The sequence below is a fragment of the Natator depressus genome, chromosome 6, assembly GCF_965152275.1.
Source record: "Natator depressus isolate rNatDep1 chromosome 6, rNatDep2.hap1, whole genome shotgun sequence".
NCBI lineage: Eukaryota > Metazoa > Chordata > Testudines > Cheloniidae > Natator > Natator depressus.
The window spans coordinates 59,140,904-59,163,599 of NC_134239.1; the positions used below are offsets into that span (position 1 = coordinate 59,140,904).

General features: G+C 44.3%; 1 protein-coding gene across 4 annotated transcripts in view; it reads right to left on the reverse strand.

The window, feature by feature from the left end:
* The window catches only part of AMBRA1 (autophagy and beclin 1 regulator 1), a 193,648-nt gene that overhangs the window by 60,586 nt on the left and 110,366 nt on the right, over positions 1 to 22,696 (reverse strand). For all 4 annotated transcript variants that reach the window (XM_074955368.1, XM_074955370.1, XM_074955367.1 and 1 more), the window contains 3 exons: positions 12,910 to 13,020; positions 3,202 to 3,390; positions 2,611 to 2,765 (listed from right to left, as the gene is read on the reverse strand). In XM_074955368.1, the coding sequence (XP_074811469.1) occupies positions 2,611 to 2,765; positions 3,202 to 3,390; positions 12,910 to 13,020 (455 nt within the window). The remainder of the gene's footprint in view (positions 1 to 2,610; positions 2,766 to 3,201; positions 3,391 to 12,909; positions 13,021 to 22,696) is intronic.

The following is a 22,696-nucleotide window of genomic DNA, read 5'->3' on the forward strand; positions in this document are numbered from 1 at the left end:
GATTAACAGGCAAGGTCAGAAAAGAGGCATTTAGTTGGGGCACAGAGAATGGGGTTAGATCCTGCTACATTTAACATCTTCATTAATGATCTAGGAAATGGAAAAAACAGATCATCAGTGAAATTAGCAGATTCTGTTAAACTGAAAGGAGCAGCAAATACCAGTGCAGAAAAAAAAAAACCCACAAAAAAGGCCCTAGAGGTTAAAAATACAGGCAGGAAATAACATGAAATTCAACCTGGATAATACGGCTAATCCATCTGGGGAAAATAATCCAAAACAGAGATATTCAGATGGAGGAAGAAAACTGGGGAGCAGTAATGCTGAGAGTGAACAGCAAATAGGATAGGACTTTGCAATGCAGAAGACTGCCAAAAAGAAAAAAAAAAAACAGAACTTTGCCAATTTTGGATTGCATCTACTAAGCCTAACATCCCAGAGAAATGAGGAAATATTCCCTTTATATGGTTCTTGTGAGACTACACCTAGCACATTACATACACTCAAATACTAGAAAGACATTGACATGTAGAGAGAATTCGGAAGAGCAAGAAAAGTAAGTATGAGGCTGGAGGACTAAGTTACAAAGAAAGGTTAAGGGAACAACAATTTATTGCTTTGCTAAACAATGACTCAGAGTGGGAGAAAATAAGTGTCTACAAGTACTTGAAGGGTGTAAAACACCAAGGAGGGAGAAGACATGTTTAAAACTAGCTCAAGGGGACACAAATAGGAGGAATGGAATTGAAAAGGAAAATATAGATTGACTATTAGGCAATATTTCTTAATAGTCAGAATTAGTTGGCTGAGGAACAGTCCCCACAGAAAGGGAGGAAAGCCCCATCTATTGGGATTTAACAGCCTATCTAGAGAATGGGCCTTAAGGAACAATCCTGGCCTGGCTCCTTATAGGAATGGATGAGATGTGAACTAAGCAGACTGTTCCACCTTTAACTTTTATGATGTGGTACAAGACGACCCTGGGAAGTGACACACCCATCTATGACAGTGAAACTTGGATAGGTCAGAGAGATCCTCAAACAGCTGGAGATGGAAAACATTCTAGTACCAGTGAAAAGTGCAGCCATCACACTAGACACTGCTGCTTATCACATCCATATTCAGGCCTCTACCCCAGCTGACCATTAGATGATCTGTGCTGGTATGTCCCTCTCTCTGCAGTTTGGAGACTGACCACAGAGTTATGAAGCAGAGCCAAGCAATTTATCCCAACAGAGAGGTGGAGTGTCTCCCCTGCATTCTTACAGAGGGATGTCTCAGAGTAACTCTCACACTCCGGGAAAGCACTGCCAAAATCAGAGATAACAATCACAGGAAAATGCTATTTGTGGCTTTGTAGCATCGGTCATGGAACAGCCATTATGGAAGCTATTCCACTGTGTAAAGCCACCACCATTCAAAATGAAAAGGTTTAAAACCTTAGCCAGTCAGGCATACACACTAATCCCACTGCTTCACAGCCACAGCTCACTACTTGGGACACCTACTGGGTAATTACTGATTAAAAAAAGACATGCATTAACCGTAGGCATATTTCAGAGATGTAAAGATGCAGTGTGGCTCTCCTGTGGTAATGGAAGATGCCATCACACTGTCCTCAAGTGTATAGGAATTAACTCCAGTATCCTGTCCAGATTTAAATTCTGATTATTACATCATTCTGCCTCCTTAGCATTCCTTCTGCAGTTTCAACTAGGCATGGTTTTCAACCTCACTGCCTCACTTAAATGTTGCGTAGCGCCGTATTGAACAGCTGCCATGTTTTACAGTGGAAGTGGTTAAATTTCAATGGTGGTTGATGGGATCACTGTGCACATTTTGTTAAGTTTGCCCATTGCTTTGGGAGGAGATAAATGGACTCTACAAATATCAGACTTATTGGGTTGACAGCCAGGTTCTTCCACAGAGCACAAGCACAAACAAACCTTCTCCCACCCTTAAGACAACGGCTCATCCCCACCAGCTCAAGCAATTGTGTTAAGCTAAATAGGAAACATCCACTCAGAGTGCAACAAGAGTGCATTCATTTGGTATAAGCATTGCACGGATGTGGTAAGCATCATGCCTAGCCTTCAGGCAAGATACTAAACTGAACTCTCATCCTTCCCCAATCACTGGTGGCTGCTCTCCAGGTAGAAGTCAGGCACTTTTCAAACAGAGTTGACAAATAATCCCAATACCCCGGCAGAGAGACTCCTTCAACTCCTTAGTGAAACCAATTCTAACACCCCAGGCTGGGTGCAAGATATTTATAAGCACAGAATGGCTGCCACACACACTGACCCGGCAGTAGTAATGTTCATATTTGGGATGCTCCAAGTATGGGGCATGCTACAGACACAAAACTGCTGCATGGTTGATGTCAGGCTTCAAGCCATAGTAAACTTTCACAACTCCGTTCCATTTAGGTCCTGATACCAAGCTCCATCACTGTGGTATGCAAGTCCCTAGTAGATTTTTAATCACTCATTGGGATGGGAACTTTTGACCCTTAGCCTTATAAGCCAGCAACCAGAGCACTGAGCCACACAGCCAGCTAAACAAGACACCAACATAAACAAAGTGCTGTAGGAGCAGAGGAATACTCACCCTCATGGATGTTTCTCCACCATGTGGCTGCTGCAGCCTGAAGACCTGAGCCACCATGTGTTCTGTGGAAGGGTGCAGGAGAATGCGCCGGGAAGCCAGTCCCACCATCACATACCTGCCCATTGGAGACAGGCTCACAGAAATTGCATTGGGGCCTGGGGATAGAACATAACAGGTGACATTTCCCAGTGGCTCTGCAATGTCCTCATTAATTATCTACTCCCTCATCTGCCTTATAATCCACTATATAATGAGCTCATGCTGCAGTGACCTCTGAACTAGGAGAGGCCTACCAATGCCAGTTAGAACTCTGCAAGGAGATTCCTCACAGCAGTGCCCTCCCATTAGCAACTAGGATTCCAGTACGTCTTCACAGCAGTACTCTCATCATCAGCCAGGACTTCTGCAACAGGAGCTTCACCACAGCGGTGCCACATCATTGCCTGGTCAGAACATTGATATAATCTTCCTTACAGCAGTGATGTGTTACTTCATTGTGATCTTCAGATCAGGGCATTTCAATGCCAAGAGTACGCTCCTGAAGTAACAGTCCTGGACCTCTCCCATCCCATCCCCCTTATGCATTCTTACCAAATCTTTTCGTGTATAGCATCTCGCCCAGGTTGTGAGGTGCCAGAGAATACACAGCCAGTATGCCTTCATCTGGAAAGCCCCGCTGACTGCTGGGAATGAAGGCTGCCAGGAGCTGCCCATCTGCAGAGATATCGCAGCTAGCATCATTGTAAATCTTGCAGTTCTGAACAAGCACATTCACAGAGGCTGCAAAAGAAAAGGAAAGAAAGGAACAGGGGTTAAAGAAGTAAAGCTGCAGTTGGGAAGAACTGAGGCTCAAGCCTAGCGCCAGAGATAGGGATCTTCCATGCAAAAGGGCTACAGATTTTTGGTCTCCTTAAAAAGGTCCCACAGTATTTACAGCCCTACTGGAATACAATCTATTACAAAATGGAGACCAGACATTTTGAGGAATCTGAGGCTGGGGAAATGAGATCCATTCACCTCTTAGAATCTTCAGCCTTAAGCAGAGAACCAAGGACGATTACATGCTATCAAATCACCTTCTTCATTCTGAGACCACACTTTGCTAAAGATGGCATAGTTTAGAACAGGAGTTTAGAACTGTGGACCTTTGAACACTTGAGGTCCACAGAGAGGTGGCTGTTCACAGGGTCCTTGTTTCCAGCTGCTAAAAAGGCATTAAAATATTTATTATCTTTAGCTACTTTCCCTGATATTTTCCCTATGTTAGCAACTGCTGTAGTTGCCACAGTGATTTTTGTGTTCATGAATGGGAGAGGAGTAGGGGACCCAGACAATGGATTCTGAAGAGAGATGTCAATGAAAATCTGCCTGTTAATCTGTAGTGTATGCTGAAAATCTAAGAATCGTTATTTTAGGGTAATTAGAATACATACGGCAAACCAGGAGCCAAACACACAGACATCTTAAAAGAGCTCAGAGTTCAACAGAGTTGCCAGCCTAAAGCTATATTCCCTTTATTTGCTCCAGTAAACAGGAGATAAAGGGTAAACACTCCTCACTCCAGGTAAGAAAGCCCACTTTTGGTGTGAGCATGCCAAATCCACCCTAGATATGGCTAGCAATTTTCGCTGGTAGAGCATTCTCCTCTGGCCAGCCCAAACACCTCAGCGCCAACCCATCATTCCACTACTCCACAGCAAAAAATAAAACAGAAAAAAATGCATTGTATGCTACTGTATTTGAGAAACAGTCTGAGACCAATGAGGCAGCATGGTCTAGTGGACAAGACACTGGACTGGGAGTCAGGAGACCAGGGTTCTGCTCTTGACTTGCTGTGTAAATTTGTGCTACTCACTTCCCCTCCACTGTGTTTGTATAGCCTCCCACTATAACCATTTGTCTGTCTTGTATATTTTGGTTGATGGCTCTAGGCACTAAAGTAACAACAGACTATTGTAATGCTTACTCAAGGAGCAGAGAGAAGTTTGCCCATGCAGCTTAAACATTAGCACTTCGGGATTTCTGACGGCTTAACTGTGCAATATTCTCAAGAAGGTCTGGGCCAGAATTGCATGGGCTCTTTTTACAAAGAAAATCAAGAACCACCTTCACTTTTCAGGACTTTGAAACTCAGTGGATTACAAAGCATTTGCAATATTAGTCTGTTTAAACTCCATGTTGTAGTACTGTTTTGATAAAAAGCAATGGAACATGCTGTTCCACACACCTTAGCCGAAGGCACCCATGGAGTGCTGCCTCAACTTACAAAGCGCACAGGGGCCTTCACAGAACTCCTTCAGACCTTACATGGTCTGCAGGAGGACTCAGTATATTTGGCTACAACTACACATAGGTGCACCAGATGCTTCCTCAGCTGGACAACCAATGAGTTTAGTAAAAAGGAATCTGCTGAGCATGCATAGTATGTCATTTTGAAAGGCCCAAACTCAAATCAAGCCCACTTTTCTCTGTTCCCAAGGTATTTTTCCTGAAGGCTGGTCCTTGCCCAATTTCAAATTTCAGCTCCTGCTATTTCATCTAAAAAACTGATCAAAATAGTTACAAGCATTAATAATAGACAAATTAATTCCACTCCCCACAAAAAATACTCTTCTTCTACTTAAAATGGCTGAACCATTTTGCTCAACCTTGGATGACACCAAGTATGGTGAGTTTAGCTTAACAAAAGAGAAGGTTAAGGGGTGACAATCACAGTTTATAAGTATAAACCTAGCGACAAATATTTGGCTCTTCAGTCTAGCAGAGGAAGGTAGAACACAATCCAATGGCTGGAAGCTGAAGCTAGACAAATTCAGACTGGAAATATGGTGTCAATTTTTTACAATGAGAGTAATTAACCATTGGAACAGTTTACCAAGGGGATGGTGGATTCTCCAACACTGACCATTTTAAAATCAAGATTGGATTTTGTTTTTTTTTAAAAAGCTCTGCTCTAGGAATTATTTTGGGAAAGTTCTACGGCCTGTGCTATATAGGAGGTCAGCCTAGAATAGATGATCACAACAGTCACTTTTGCCCTTGGAATCTATGAGTTTCAGCCCACAAAAATGAAAGTGTCAGAATATGATGATACTGAAAACAAGGGGTTCCAATAGAAACTGGTAAACAACCGCAACTAAACTATAGAGGTCTGCATCTGTAAAAAAGCTCCATAAATGTACAGGGCACTACAAAATATATACAGTTGACCAAAAGAGGACAAAACACCAATTTCAGGGAGCTTACTGCCTAAAGATGCACGAGTGGATACAGTACAGAACAGAATGGCGAGAGATCATTCCATCTAGAATGCTTTGCATAATTCAGAAGTTTGCAGGAGGAAAAGAAATGGCAATTTACAAACTAGCCTTGAGACAATTGAGACAATGCCAATTTGAGGTGATATCAGAAATTAAAGTGTGAGCCTGGTAGTTGTATCAGTCCATAAGAGGAGAGCAGGGCAAGAGAGTAGATACAAAGCAGCAGCACACGTTACATGGAGTATCTGAAGAGGCATCTGCAGAGCACTGTTCCTTTTTAAATTTGCTGCATACAGTGAAGCCCTCTTAGCAAGACAGATTGTTAGCTTTCCTGCCAGAAGTGAGCCATCTACCCAACTTGATGTGAGCCTGGAATATGAGAACATCACAGCTGCACTGTACAGGGAAAGCATCCTGCATTTCAGTCCTTTCAGATCTTATTCACACTGACTTTGTGAAGGTGCTTCTTTTGCCCAGTTTACATATGGTCACGGGACATGTAGCACTGCCATTAAGGGTTGAGAGATGCTAGGTTCACAGGAGGGAAAAAAGTTTTAACTCAAGAAGTGGGGATCTCAGCAACCATCAGCAGGTTTTTGGTACAAGCAGTTACTCTCAAAGAACAGGGAATTCAGAACTTTCCAAGTCATGGTGGGTGGAGCTCTCTATACACCCTACAAGATTCTAGGTAGTTACTCTTTGGGACCTGCTCTATAGGAACAGCCAGTACAGATGATTTGAGAGAAAAGTTTGCTATTTCAGTAAAAATCATCGTGACAAGGCTGCCCTTTCATCTCCTGTTTTCTTTCACATTGTTAATGCAGTGACTGTGCTGACAGAACAGATCAAAAGAGACATCAGACAACAAATTAAGCTGTTGTGCCAACTTGGAGTGCATTACATCTACAGAACGATTATGCTCAGAACCAAGGAAAGCTTGGAATGCCAGCAAGAGAAGCGTTCTGTTTGCTCTGGGTATCTCAGAAAATAGCAGTAGCCAGAATACTGTGCCCATTCCCAGCCGCCCTCAGTGTTCATCTTCCTCATGGGCTGTATATCGTTTCTCATAGACTTTATTTATTACAATTTCTTATGCCATACACTGGTGTGGGTGGGAGAGGGCTTACAAATCAGTGGGTACTGATTGTCTCCCATCTTGAGACATGGCCAATGTTACATAGGAGAATGGATTTCTGGCTTGTGAGTGAGTGAGGTGAACAAGACCAGTTTGCCCAAGGTAGCACTCAGCAGCATACGAAGAAAGACTATATTTAAAAGGGTGATGGGCAACAGACTTATTCTCAAAGTTTCACCTACTTTAATATATGTAATCTAGAGAGGAGTATTCAAAATTTTCTAATCAATTTACTGTACATCAATACTTCGTTGCTGAGAAAAAATAAGAACACTCACTAGAAGAAAACGCAATAAATGGGCAGTGTTGGCTCTGCTTCTGCCACCAAACCAACCTCCCAGTCCACTGCTGACATGGTGACTATCATTAAGGATGTGGTTTAGTCACGGAGGTCACAGACTGTGTGACATTAACGGACCTCCGTTACTTCTTCAGCTTCAGCCCCCACCACAGCAGCTGGAGCTGCCAGCAGCAGAGGCTAGAGTGGTCTCCCCCTGCAGCTGCCAGGGCTGTCTCCCGTCCCCCCTCCACGGCCAGAGCTGTCCAGGGCCAGAGCTATTCACAACCCCCACCTGCCCCGTGGGCACAGCTGGGGCCAGAGCTGTCCCCACCATCACTGCCAGAGCTGTCCCCCCGGCCCCCAGCGTGGTCATCCCACTACCCTCCCCCCTAGCAGAAACGGCTGAAGCTGACCTTCCCTACCCCAGAGGCTGCGCCTGGGGCTTGGGCTGTCAGTTCCCCCAAGCAGTCAGCCCCTCTTCCCCCTGGTTATTTATAGTAAGTCATGGACAAGTTGCAGGCTTCCATGAATTTTTGTTTATTGCCCACGACCTGTCTGTGACTTTTGCTAAAAATAACTGTGACTAAATCTTAACCTTAACAATCATGGCTCTGCCACAAGGAAAACAAAGAGTAGTGTTCATTTTGGAGTCATTAAAAACAAAGGTGGGAGGAGGGAGAGAAGAAATAAAAGCTTATTAGCAAAATGGAAAAAAAGACAAATCAGTAGGGAATGAGATGGGATTTTACAGTCTTTACTCTAGCTGTCTATTTGGTGCCCATCTCTGTACTGTCCGAGGCTTCTCGAAAGAGAGAGAGCGAGTGTGTGTCACATTATCTCCCACACCCACCCTCAGCATTTAGTAAGACCTGCTGTTGAGATGAATTCTGAAGCCTGGCTTGATTCATGGCATCGTCCCATGAATTCCATGCCTTAAGTGCTAGGATAGCTGCCTATGCATTGGGAAACAGTTGAATGAAGAACGTTTTATCTAACCGCATTTTGTTAATGACGTCCTCTTCCAGAGTCATCTCTCATGTGAAAGATGGCATCTCCGATAGCACAATACTCCCAGCACCATGACAGGGCCCTGGGTTCAGTACTGACACAAAGGAAAGAACACTCCTACAGAATGCCTTATCACTACCTCTGCACCATCTGGATATTCCTTGAAGGTGTCCCATTCAAGTACTAACACGATCACAGTTCAATGTAATTAGGTTACAGGCCATTCCATGACAGGCAGGTCTGACACCATTAGTAAGGGGAAAGCAGCCTGGAGAGGTTTCTCACCGATACTCCTAATACAACAGCAGCTGAAACAAGGTGTGGTGCTATTCTTATTTTTGCACTTAACACCTAGAGTTTATGGTGGTGGATGCACTAGGAACACAGAAACACAGCAGAAGAGGAGGTAGGCCTGTCTACATCAAGGCGCACCAGTTCACCTAAACTGATTTAGGTGATGTCTACACTATTACTTCTGTCACAAAACTCATGTCACTTGGGTATAAAAACACACCGTTGAGCGACGTAAGTTACACCAACATAAGCACCCGTGCGGAGAGACCTATGTCGGGGGGGGAGGGGGAGGGCTTCTCCCACTGATGTAGCTACCACTGCTCACTGGGGATGGTTTAATTATGTCGATGGGAGAGCTCTCTCCTGTTGGCATAGAGTGGCTACACAGGAGATCTTACAGCAGCACAGTTGTATCAGTACAGCTGTGCTGCTGTCAGCTCTCTAATGTAGACATAGTCTTAGGGACACCAGTGTAAGTCTATATGTAGACGCTCTTCTATGGGTTTAAAATTGTCTTTTTGGTTTAGCTTAATCCTGCAAAAAAACCCCCCCAAAATTAACTTAAACTGAACCAAGCAACTCAAACCGAAATACAAGTATTTTCACACAAACTTTGATCAGTTTCACTAAAACCAGTTGAAAAACACATTTCTAATGAACATGGTGGAGGCTTGCATATAGACAAAGGCAAAGATAAAAACACCAGAACCCTGCGTGGACATGCTTACTTCAATTTAATCCCTCCTCATATTGCTTTAGAGTCTGTCAGGAAATTTATAGGTACAAGTTAATGCAATATAGTGGGCTTCAAGAGATATAAAGGTATGTCCCACAGAGATAGGGTTTGCAAGTTAATTTTGGGTAAATTGATGTAACTTGTGTGATTAATCAACACCCTGGCAAAGAAGTGAAAGCGAGGGGAAAGGAACTGTTCAAGGTCACATCAGTAGGGCCCTACCAAATTCAAGGCCATGAAAAACGCATCATGGGCCGTGAAATCTGGTCTCCCCACCGTGAAATCTGGTCTTTTGTGTGCTTTTACCCTATACTATACAGATTTCACAGGGGAGACCTTAGACCATCCCGCACTTTGCTGCACATTGGCCTACTCATGTTTGCCATCCTTGCCTGTCAAGTGCCCTTCTCTTCAAATCTTCCCATTTCATGCTGAGGTGCTTGATGTCCTTCAGAATTGTTCGTTTCCATGTTATTCGCGGTCTTCCTCTTCTTGTGTTTCCTGGCTTCCATTCAAGGGCGGTATTTGGTCAGTTATTTGTGAGGGTGCCTTTTCCAGTAATTTTTCTGGAAATTCAGAAAATTCAGAAATTCATCTTCCTATCTCCATATGTTATTCCCAATATTCTTCTCAGACATTTCTAATGAAATGCATCCAGCTTTTGCTTATCTTTCTTGATAAGTTGCCATGTCTCACTGCTATATGTTGTGATGGCGATAACATTTGCTTTGTACACGTTCAGTTTTGTCTTGAGGAAGATGTTTTTGAGTTGCCAGATGTTTCTGAGTCTTCCAAATGCAGTGTTTTCCTTTCAGATTCTCATTTCCTCCGAACTAGTACCATCTTGGCTGATGGTACTTCCAGATACGTAATATAGTCTACCTTCTGCAGTTTCTCTTCTTCCATTTTGATTTCTGTCCCTGTAGTCCCCATTAACATGACTTTACATTTTTTTGCACAGGGAAGACCAGCGTTTCTCAAATTGGGGATCCTGACCCAACAGGGAGTTGCAGTGGGGTCACAAGGTTATTTTAGGGGCAAGGGTCACGGTATTGACACCCTTCTGCGCTGCTTTCACAGCGGGGCGGCTGGAGAACCGTGGGCCGGGTACCCAGCTCTGAAAGCAGCGCCATGCCAGCAGCAGCCCAGAAGTAAGAAACGCAACACCATACCATGCCACCCTTACTTCTGCGTTGCTGCCTTCAGAGCTAGGTGGCCAGAACGTGGTGGCTGCAGACTGAGGGTTCAGCTCTGCAGGCAGCAACACAGAAGTAAAAGTAGCAATACCATACCATGCCATCTGTACTTCTGTGCTGTTCTGGCAGCAGCTCTGCCTTCAGAGCTGGGCTCCCGGCCAGCAGCTGCCACTCTCCAGCTGCCCAGCTGTGAAGGCAGTGCCGCCGCCAGCAGCAGCACAGAAGTAAGGGTAGCAGTACCGCAACCTCCCACCCCCTACAATAACCTTGCGACCCCCGCCCCCTGCAACTTCTTTTTGGGTCAGGACCCCTACAATTACAACACTGTGAAATTTCAGATTTAAATGGCTGAAGTCATGAAATTTATGATTTTAAAAATCTTAGGACCGTTAAATTGACCAAAATGGACCGTGAATTTGGTAGGGCCCCACACATCAGGGTTCAGTAACAGACAATCATAACTCAGGAGTTACTGGCTCCCAGTGCTGTTCTCTTTCCTCTGTGCCCCAGTATAGGGTCTCAGGTTTCAAGTGCAGCTCTGGAGTAATTCTGGCCAATGAACCAACAAGAGCAGGGGTCCATGAACCACAGGTTGCAAACCATTGTTGTAAGATGTACAAAGTGCCAGAGATATGTGCAGCGAGTGAGTGGGAAGGAAAGGGAGAACTAAATACCTAAACATTGTAAAATTCAAATAAATGAAGGTAAGCAGGTCTGGAGCCAGGTTCTGCCTAGCCAGAGTGGGGAGCCAGATGGGCACAGCACAGGCTTGCAGCAGGGACCGAGGCTGCAGACAGACAGAGGATGGGCATGATGGCAACAGAAGACAGAAATATTTGAGTCCAATAATCTGCTAGTTATAAATGATCTCTGAATGGAAGTATCCTAGCAGGGGAGAGGGAGGAGTTTGAAATATTGATGCCTCGAGGAGCAGATGGTTCTGCCTTTCTCTGGGACTCCATAAATTATAAACAAACACCCTACACAAAAATTTAACAGCAGCCTGCTCCAGGGCAACCGGATGAGCCTAGAAGAGTTATTAGCAGCTGAAACACTTTTCAAATGCATTAAAAGCATGTGGAGAAGCCCAGAGGATTTTAAACCAGTAGCAACGTTTCCTCCTCTCTGATCGCAGCTTTATCCTTGTGCCAGGGTCTCTGACTAGGGAGGGAATCTTCTTGTGGTCAACATGGCAAAGACCTGCCCTTGGGCACAGGTCTGCTCCTCAGGTGAAAAAACCTGATGAGTACTACAAATTAATCAAATCACTGACATCTGGTACAGTGCTCACAACGCCTGAGAAGACGCTACCTGCTACTCTCCAAAAGATACAATGCCCCTTAGACAAACAAGATTGCATTTAATTACCTTTTTCCATGCAACATTAAGAAGCAACTTTTAGAAATGGGCCTCTCATTTCCAGCAAGGGTGTAACCCTTGAAACACCACCCTATGGATTTCCAGGGGAGGGGCAACAGAGACAGAGAAAAGGAAGCAGTGCAACTCTCCCTCTACGCATGGGACCATCAGCACTCTTATCCCTATATATACAGTAGCTGCCTTTATTCCTGGGATAGGCTCCACATACTTATCTGTGAAAGAAGAAGGCTCCTTAAAAAAGAATCCATGCCCCTCCCAAGCACCATCAAGTCACTGAAGGCTGCACTCTGCTGCACAGAAATACACTACAACAGCGTTTCTCAATGACCAGTCCGTGGACTGGCGCCGGCCCCTAAGATCTCCCTGACACAGTTTAGGAAGGCAGCAACTGGTCCCTGGTATCAAAAAGGTTGAGAAACACTGATCTACAACTCAGTTGTTTCATGGGTAAGGAGGGGGGGAGGAGAGAGAGAGAGAGAGAGAGAGAAGTCCAGTGATAACGTTTTCATCCTCCACCTCCAGCCAGACAGCTGGATGTGGCTCCCTTTGAGATCCCAAACACCATAAATCCCAAGGGTCATTGGAAGCTATAGTTACAATTCCAACCACGTGTTAGTATGGTATGCAAGAGACCAAGTGCTCACTCCAAACTCTTACGCAGCTGAGTGCTGCCAGAATACCACCCAGTCAGCCCTTCCACTCCATGCAGCTCTCCTGCACTTATGAGAATGTTCACTGATTTGAGGAGATACCCACAGAAACTGATCCACCCAAAGAACCCTAGATGAAGTCAACAAGGTGTACGTGGGCAAAACAGAGTGGTAAGAGCACCCTACATGATTCCAACAAACCTGCTAATTATTTAATGGCTCCAGTTGAAGTGACAATCACATCAGGAAATCCAGTGTGCTTGGACTGGACCTTTGGAAATTCCTAGACATTCTGGTGCTAATGGGGCTCAGTGGGTAGGGGGGACCTGCAAGGAGGCATTAGTTCCCTTCCCAGCTTACCATTGCTGATTTCAGGCAGGTCAAACTTGGTGAAGTCCCACCACTGGAGCCGGTAGGTGGTATTGGCAATGTTGCTGGCTACAGCTGACTGTCCATCTCCAATCACAGCCCCTGGAGGGAAGGAGAAAACAATTAGCAACTGGACATCTTTGCTTTCCCTAACAGATTATCTGAAAATCACAATATAGGAGATGAATCAACAAACATTTTCAGTGCCCAATGCACAAAGGCCTCTGGTTTCCTAAACAAAAGTAACGAAGCAACATTTACAGAAATGGCAACAACTCACAAACCTCTGAGCAGAGGAAATGAAGAAAAAGCCACAACCATCCTTGCATCACATTCTGGGGAAGGAAGATGGTTACCACCAAATATTTACCCAAACACAAAGGAGGTTTCATTTATTCCTACCTACTCTCATCTATTCATTTCAGACTTATCTTAATTTATTGACATCACAAGGTGCATGTCATTAACTCCCAAATTTCTATGCAATTTGGAAAGCAGGCAAATGTATGCTAAGAAACAAAAAACTATGGCCTTTAAAATGGCTCTCATCAGAATTAATTTGTCCTATATGAATATCTGCCTTTGTATTCCCCATTCCCACTCTTACTTCCCATCCCTGAAGGGACTGTTTGACTGTAATATCTACCCCTATTAACAGGACACATATTTATGAGAAATCAAGGAGCCAATATTTGAGCTGATCCGGGGGGGGGGGGGGGGTCTCGTCACTCCCGCAAAGGAAAGATCAGAGAGGACAGGACAGAAAGATGGTGTGTTCCAAGCAGTCACAGAATGGCAAACACATATGATCCCCTTGTCTTAGTCCATGAGCTTGCCTTCCCTTTGCCTTTCCTATTAATTTTATGTGCCATGTTTGTCTCAGGTAGGTGTAAGCTTTTCTGGGCAGAGAATCTCTCTCTCAAGCCCGATATAAAGTTATGGTGCTATATAAATAGTACAGTGCTCATTATGCTAAAATGCAGGTGAACTTGATGACTAGGCTGGGCAGAATTCAATTTTTTAATATAATTTTCATGCAGGATATCAATGTTTATTCATAAGGGTTTTCTTTAGATTTTTATTCATTTAAAACTTCACAGTTGAGTGAAATTGGGAGAAGGGGGGGATTAACATCACATGTCTAAATATACAGAGTACATATCCTTAAATCAAACTAATAAATTCTCAAGCAGCATTTTTCTTTCTTTGTCTATCTGTAAACTTAGATCATCATCGATGGAAATATTTTTTCATTGTGTGGGTATATGGTGACATGGACGTTCATCGACATTTACCAACAAAAATGTAATCCTGCCATGTCTATTACGGACTGACTTATGCGGTTGAGTCACATGTGTGTCCCTCCTGGCCCTTTAAAATGACACCCATTTATACAGTGTTGTGGCCTCACAGAGGTGGTTCTTTGGTAAAGTCATGTTTTATTGGATATGCCTCAGCCTCAGCACTAAGAGAAACTTAGAAAACTTAGAAAACCACCTCCTATTTCTTAATTCACTCTGATCTCTGGCTGGCACAGGGGAAAGAGGCTCAACATAGCTGTCGGCATAGTTCTCTTCTCTCTGTAGTTCTGTTCTGGCTGGCCATACCTACTGCCACAGAGGCAGCCAGAAACTCATATTCCCCCTTGCTGGAGCTAGGCGCCATTCCCAACTCCAGCAAGCCCTATCAGAAAGCTCAGACAATGCCCCAGAGCATTCGGTTAAGAGAATGCCCTGGAAACTCATACCTAGAAGAGATGTGGCCAGAAAATAAACTTCTAAGCACACTGGTTTGAAACAAAGGAATCACCCTGGCACATCAAAATGGAGTAGCTCAGTGGGATTGCACTCAACTTCTGTGGAGTTGGAGGAGAAGAGAGTCAGTACCCACACAGCAACAATGTATCTGAAGGGTTGGGAATAATCAGATATTTCATATTTCTGCATATACAATGCCACTACCTTCAGATGCAAGCAGGACTAGTGCTGTGAAGACACAGGCGCACACGCAGACAAAAGCCCACGTTAAAAGAATTTGGTCATGGAAAGGAAGACAAGCCAAATACGAATGAGGGAGAGTGCAGACCCCAGACTTTAAGGGAATTTGTTTAGCTGGAGCATTCTTGGCACTAATGATGAAAACATTAGACTGTTAGTAGCCAAGTTCTCACAGAAAGTCTGCACAGGATGCTGCAGCAGCCATATTAGACGAGATGAAATTTCTTGGACAATTCAGATTTTGATTTGTGCCAGACAGATCAACTGCCCTGGCAGATGGGTAGGAGTTTGCTAGGCACCAGTTGGCACAATGGCATGCAAGGTGATCAGGCCAAGCTTCCTAGATTCTTTCATTCTCCCTTCGCTCCTCCCTTATCAAATCCTAGCAGAAAGCTCAGGGCAGCAAAATAAAGATGGTCTGAAAACACACTGAGCAATGCTTATGCTCTGTCTACAAATAAGAGAGAGGTGAGAACAAGGGCAAAGAGCAAACTCAAGAACAATCCTGACGAACAAAGAGGAAGACACTGAAAAAGGGGCTGCTGGTCCCCTTTATACAGATAAACTGTCCTAGGCCATGGTTTGTGGTTCCAGTGAAAGTTCTGAAAATATGCCCAGGATGAGATTTCTGAGCAGTCAGAGCTATATATTGTGTACTCAGCTATGACAGGCCTCCAGCAACTAACAGCCCTCCACTGTGCTCCCCTTGGCCTTCTCTATCTGCCTCTTTCAGACACACTCACAGACTGCTTGGAAAGCAGAACTGAGAACCTTTTCTATCACTGTATAAATGCCTAGTGCTTTCCCTCTATATCCCCCGCAAATGCACAGGGCTCCTCTGAGAACCCTGATGGTAAATGATGTTCAGTATGCTAATAAAACTATCCTGCACCCGAGAGTTAATACCCATCAGCAAGTCCATATCTGGGGAAGGGAACGGGAGACAGATCGGCAAGTTTAAACTCCATACTCCTAGGTCTGCTGTTTTCAAGCCTGCCTTGAGCACGTAACTGCAGCTTCCTCTGGTGCGGCCACTGTGCAAGGAGAGAAGAAAAGGAAACTGAAGTCTCTGTACAAAAGGCACAGTGATGGAACCAGCAGGGTGGGAGAAGTAACAGAAACTATCATGATTAGGTTACATTACAGTAATTGCCATATAAGACTTGGTCACAAAATGGTTTCTCTTCTACAGAAATACTGCAGATAGTAAAGGAAGCAGACATACCACGCAGGACACCTACTCCTGTAGCAGCCTAGCTGCAGTAAGACATAAGCCTTTCCCGGCTTGTGAGGAGGATCTTTACATGCCCTTTGGCTCCCAAAGAGAAACCTAACAAGCCCCCTAGTAATGCCACAAACAGCAGTCTCCCTTCCCAAATCCATGCACCACTTTGTATGAGTAAGTCATCTTCTTAGTGTATGCGCAACATACCTCGAGATGATCAGGATTCACCACCGAAATCGGTTCACTGGTTTGATCATTAGCTTCACTGGCCTGAGCAGTGATGGGGAGCACGACATGAACACTGATGAGTGAGTGAGTGTATGAAAGTGGGAGCACACTTCTGTCCACAAAGCCGTGGCTATCAGCTGCACTCTCAACCCCTGGGATAACAAACCTTTCCAGTGTTCTTAACCTTGTACACTTTGCTAGGCCTGGCATACTGTACAGACGCTATTTCCCCCTCAGTAAAAATGGCAACATATTTGTTTGTTGGCTTTATGACACAGTTGTATCCATTGCTACAAACACTGAGCGACAGAAAGCCACTGGCAAATGTTTCCTGAAATTTTCCTCGAGACCTTCTGGTTCTGCCCAGAGCCCTTTCCAAAAGGATAATGGTGTCCATTACCCCTTTGCTCTTTTTGTCCTGGGGGTGCCAAACCCTCTCTCAAGGGGTAAAAAGCAGATCCTTCTCTGTTGTTCCAAGAAAGGGTAAAAGCAGCCCTCTGCCCCTTCACCCACAGGGCAGCCCTCTACACAAACACACACAGAGTCTGGCAGACGCTAACACAATAGATGGGTGTTACCGCCACAGATAGCCTAAACTAGAAAATCTCATCCATAGCAGAGAGGAGTGGGCAAAGGCACCAAACCTAGAAAGGGTCTGCTGTGTATGGATGTCCATGGGCAAAAGGGTTCTGGCCACTTCGGATCCAAAGCGGTTCACCCCACATAATGTCTATTCTGCAATTTACATGCTTTCATTAAGCAATTACCTACATTTACAGTAATTATGTAATTGAGAAGTGTAATTATTAAATTACATCTAGTTACATGTAATCAATGTCATTCAGTTTTGTCTCTCAAATCCAGCCAGAAATTTCACACTTACATGCACCATCCTACAATAAAGACAATTAAGAGAAAGCAAATCTTGGACTCTCAGTAAAAAGGGAGAAGTAGGGGGGAGAATATACTTTCATGTGTGCCCCTCATTACCCAGGGCCCACACAGCACTGCCCCAACTATTTCAGTTGGTCTCTCCAATGGACGAGGAGTCAGAAAGGTGAACAATTTAGGAAGAAAGCTAAAAACCCCTCTCCCATTACTCAGCAGTTTCTGAACAATGAAAAGTATCTGGGACTTGCTCTCACTGCTGGCTTTGCCAAACCAGGTACTAACCCAGGAAGGTGCTGCTGTCTCTTTACCTCTGGCGCAGCCTGGAGATACTGAAGGAACATCCACACAGGGATTAAAAAAAATCTGGGGCTGGAAAGGTCAGCTGACTCAGGCTTGCAGAGCTTGGGCTCCAAGCTGAAAAGACTGCTGTGTAAATGTCTGGGCTTGGGCTCAGTCTGGAGCCCAAGCTCTGGGACCCTGCCAGGGTGGACCCTGCTCAGGCTCCAGCCCAACTGTCTACACAGTAATTTTTAGCCCCACAGCCCAAGTAGCTGACCTGAGCCAGCTGCGGCCATGATGCGGATCTTTTTTCCCTGTGTAGACGTACCCTAAGAACACTTCAGCTTCTTTCATAGATTCGAAGGACAGAAGGGGCTATTGTGATCATCTAGTTTAACATCCCACATAACACAGGCCAGAGAATTTCCCCAAAATAATTCCAAAAGCATAGCTTTAAGAAAACAGCTAGTCTTGATTTAAAAATTGCCAGTGATGGAGAATCCACCACAATCCTGGGTAAATTGTTCCAGTGGTTAATTACCCTCACTGTTAAAAAGTTACACCTTATTTCCAGTCTGAATTTGTCTAGCTTCAATGTCCAGCCATTGGCTCATGTTATAATTTTCTCTGCTAGATTAAAAAACTCATTTTCAAATATTTGTTCCCCATGTAGGTACTTATATAGTAATTAAGTCACCTTATCCTCCTTTTTGTTAAGATAAATAGATTGAGCTCCTGGAGTCTATCCTATAAGGCAGGTTTTCTAATCCTTTAATCATTCTCATGGCTCTTCTATGAACCTTCTCAAATTAATCAACATCCTTCTTGAACTGTGGACACCAGAACTGGACACAGCATTCCTGCAGTGATCACACCAGTGCCAAATGCAGAGGTACAATAACCTCTCTTCTCTTAGAGAGACAAGGTGGGGGAGGCAATATCTTTTATTGGACCAACTTCTGTTGGTGAGAGAGACAAGCTATTGATCTTACACAGAGCTCTTCTTCAGGTCCGGGAAACTAACTCATCATGTCACTGCTAAATACAAGGTGGAACTGTTTAGCATAAGTTGTTAACACATATTTCAAGGGACCATTCAAGGTGAACTCCTACTCATAACTCCCATTTATGCAGTCAAGGATTACATTAGTCCTTCCAACTATAGCATCTCACTGGGAGCTCATGTTTAGCTGATTATCCACCATAAGCCCAAAAAATCTTTTTCAGAGTCACTGCATCCCAGGATAGAGTTCTCCATCCTGTAAGCATGGTCTACATTCTTTGTTCCTAGATGTATATATTTCCATTTAGTTGTATTAAAAACACATAGTTTGTTTGCTCCCAGCTTACCAAGCAATCCAGATCACTCTATCAGTGACTTGTACTTCCCCAATTTTTGTGTTACCTGAAAACTATCAGTGATGATTTTATGTCTTCTTCTAGGTCACTGATAAAAATGTTAAATAACATAGGCCCAAGAAATGATCCCTAGGGGACCCCACAAGAAACACACCCACTTGATGACAATTCCCTGTTTACAAGTCTTAAGTCTGGATAGAAGCAGATCAATTCTTCCAGGAAACGGTTCTCACCAGTCACTTGACAGATTGTTCTGATTTCTGGAGCTTCCTTTGTTTGGTGGAATCACAAGTGACTGGAGCAGGTACCCAAGAGTCTTGGGCTTGTCATCACCATGAGCAAAACGACCTTTTTCTACAAAGATGTAGATTTCACAATACTGAAATCTGAAATGAAGGGCAATTGAAATGCAGTGAACGTGGGTTTGATTGGCAGCTTTCCTGCGTCTGTCTATCACTGGGTAATAAACACTAGGTGATGGCAGAAATGAAGATAAAGGCTTTCAGCACCCCTCCCCCCTAGTCTCTACCCGCCCCCACTCAGCACATGTCGAGAGAGAGTTATAAAAGAAACATCAGCCTTTTAACAAAGATATGGTTAAAAATTTTCCTTACGTGCCACCTCCATGTGACAATTAACCACCCGTCAGCCTTATCCACTCAGAGGGTCCGATACATCTCAGACACGTGGAAGAATCAACTGTTCATTTGTGAATCAAGCCATGCAAGCCCAATATCTAAGCACAGAGGGGGGCCCAGGAAGAAACAGCACAGAGCTTGTCTTTAGAGCACTCTGATGTTCCTTCATCGAAGAGCAGGGTATTGCTCTGTTTCCAGAGACTCACTGGATGAGTTGGTAATATTCTCACCATCTTTGTACAGGTATTGCTGCTTAAGTGTCAGAGATGGGGAGCAGCTACGTGCTTCAGAAGCTTTCTCCCTTGCTGTACATCTAACAGAAGCAATAGTTCAAGTTCTTCCAGAGCTTGGCATAAAAAAGTAAATCCGTTATTCAGAACCACAGCTGGCCTATAAGATGCTAGAAACTTAGGGCCACATTTACAAAGGTACTTATGTGGGTAAAGATGCAGACAGATATCTAGTGGGATTTGCAAAATCCCTAAGTAGGTTAGGTGCCTGACTCCCATTGAAAAAAGTGCTTAGACACTTTGTCAATCCCAACAGGCATTTATTTGCATCTTTAGGTGCCTAAACACCTGTGAAAATTTGTCCCTTAAGTCTGTGTATTGCTTGTGGACAACGAAACTCTCCTTTGGAGCTGCCCATCAGTTTCTGCGTTTACAACTGGGGCTCAGCACACTACTGACACTGGGTTCTACACCTCACTAGCCTTGTGTTAGTTCTAGACGTAGCACAGACCAACAGCCAGGTGGTCTGCAACACTGCACACATCCACCAAAGCTGAGCAGGACAGTGGAGTCTCTCTAACAAGTCCAGACAAAGAAGCTTTCACTGAAAATGGATCGGCCCAATCTGCTGCACACAATGATCTGGAAGTTCCCAGGGAGAGGTATACTTCTCACACAGACAACTCTGATGCAGTTTAATTAAATTCAGTTTCGATATTAACAGTGGCCACAGAAGCCAGGTGAGGCGAGTACAGTGAGATCATAATCTGGCTTGTGCAGGAAGCCAAGTGTTTTACAGGATAGCCTTGTTCCTGGGATCACCGCTGGCCACAGTAAATGGTCAGATGCACCCCAGAATCCCAGTGAGCCTCCTCTGTTCCAGGCTACCAACAGGGCATCGTTCTGAGCTAGCACAGTTGGCTACATACAACATTAGCCCAACGCAGAAAGATACAAGTGCAGACAGCTGCCATTCTTGACATACAGCCAACTAGGGTAATGTTTTCCAGCATACCAGCAAGTGTACAGCAGCAGGCACAATGCATCTCCTGCCAGAGTTCTTACCATTTCAGTAACAATTCCCATGCCCATTCATAAACGTAGGAAGTGGAAAATCTAGTTCCATATATGCTAAGCAGAGAAAGACTTTAGGCTTTGTGCAATGTTAATGAAGAAACACAGGCAGAGTTGAGTGGGCTCTGAAGGGTGGATCTTTTAAGAGACCTGTTTTCTTCCCCATACCTGAGGTGCTCTGGTAAGGAGAGTTGCAATTCCCTAAACAATACTCATTCCTATTACAAAATCTCTTTTCAAAACTGGGGTTTGATTCAGCAGTCAGTGGAGAGAAGAGTAAACCCCAACTACAGACTATGAACATTCTACCATCTTGATAGGACTTCAGAGTTAAGTGCCTAGAGATCTTTATGCAACAGACATTGCAAACGTCACACAGAAAAGGGGAATCTAGCTGCTACAAGCTTCAGAAGATTTAAAAGATCAATTGGTTTGCAAGAAACACAGGTGACAGGGAACAGCTGTCCAGCCCAACGCCTCCATCTCTGATGTTGCCTTGATGGCTCCTTGACATCTTACTTTGAAGACAGGGGAAGGGCTTATTTTTAATGTCAGGTCAGATAATTTGATAAAGAAATGCCTGTGGCACATGTCTCGCTTTGATGGTAGGATGGGTTTCCCTGAGGGACACTTGAAGAGGTTAAGATCCCTTTCAAATGCTTCCCCTCTTGTCAGAGCTGTTTGTGCTTCACCTCTATGAAAAAGAGGCATTCAAGCTGGTAACTGTTCTCCCTAGGAGAGAAAATCCAGATGCCCAGAATCTCTGAGCACATCCTCACTGAAATGCCACTGCTCAGATAGGCCTGCAGAGTGGGAGAGAGACTCAATTAGGAAAGGGCACTGCAATTTCTAAAACAAACCACAACCGCCTCACGGGACACTGGCATTTAATGCAGAATCCCTCAGATCAGGACACCACAAGTCTTACATTGCAGGGTGGGAAATACCATGCCCCAGCATGTTCTGTGTACAACCCCCCGCGCCCTCTCCAAGTGCTATCCTATAGAAATCGTGGCCAGCCATTCTCATCCTAAACAAAATTAACAGGGAGGAACAAACTGTTCTGTTTCCTCTGGTTCCAGCCCCAAAGTTTCTGAACCCGTGTTACAGACAGAACACACAGCTGTAGTCTCTGATCTCGCAAGAACTTGCTACACCCCCACCACCCGCCTCTTTCCATCCATCTGAGATTTTCAGCACTGAGCAAGAAACCTGATTCAAAAGCTGCTTCTTACTGCTCCCTAGGTACCTGCCAGCCATTGCCCTAGAGAACACGGCATGAGAGAACAGAAAAATACTTGTGCTTTCAGTTGTATTTGTCCCCAATGAGACCGCATCTCTTCCGTGCTATCCCATCAGAAATGTGGACATACTGGGGAATCTTTTAATCAGGCTTTACCATGTAATAAACTGAGATAAAGAGATGACTATTTGCCAGCAATGAGTTGTTAGGCGACAAAAGAGAGCATGATGGTGGCAGTCATGATTAATGATTAAATTGTATTAATTATTGATGTGTAATTATTTAGCTTGTGTGTATCCACCATCTTAGAAGACAATTAGTTTGAATGGTTTAGACACATTTATTGTGGGGTAACAAATATCAGTGAGTGAAGAGAAGCATCATGTACTTTGCCTGCCCAGGAAGGGGGGCTTTGGGGATTGATTGTGATGTTTTTGTTCCTCAATTTCTGCTGGGTTAGTGGGGGTGAGGAGGATGTGGCTGGTGCTTGTTTAAAAGTTGCTGGAAATGGCTATGAGGAGCTCCTTGTTTGCAGCTTGAAATCTATCAGCAACAGTCATTTGGGACACTTTTCTCTCAGGAGAAAGGAGGAACAAGTTCCCCAGCAAGAAGGA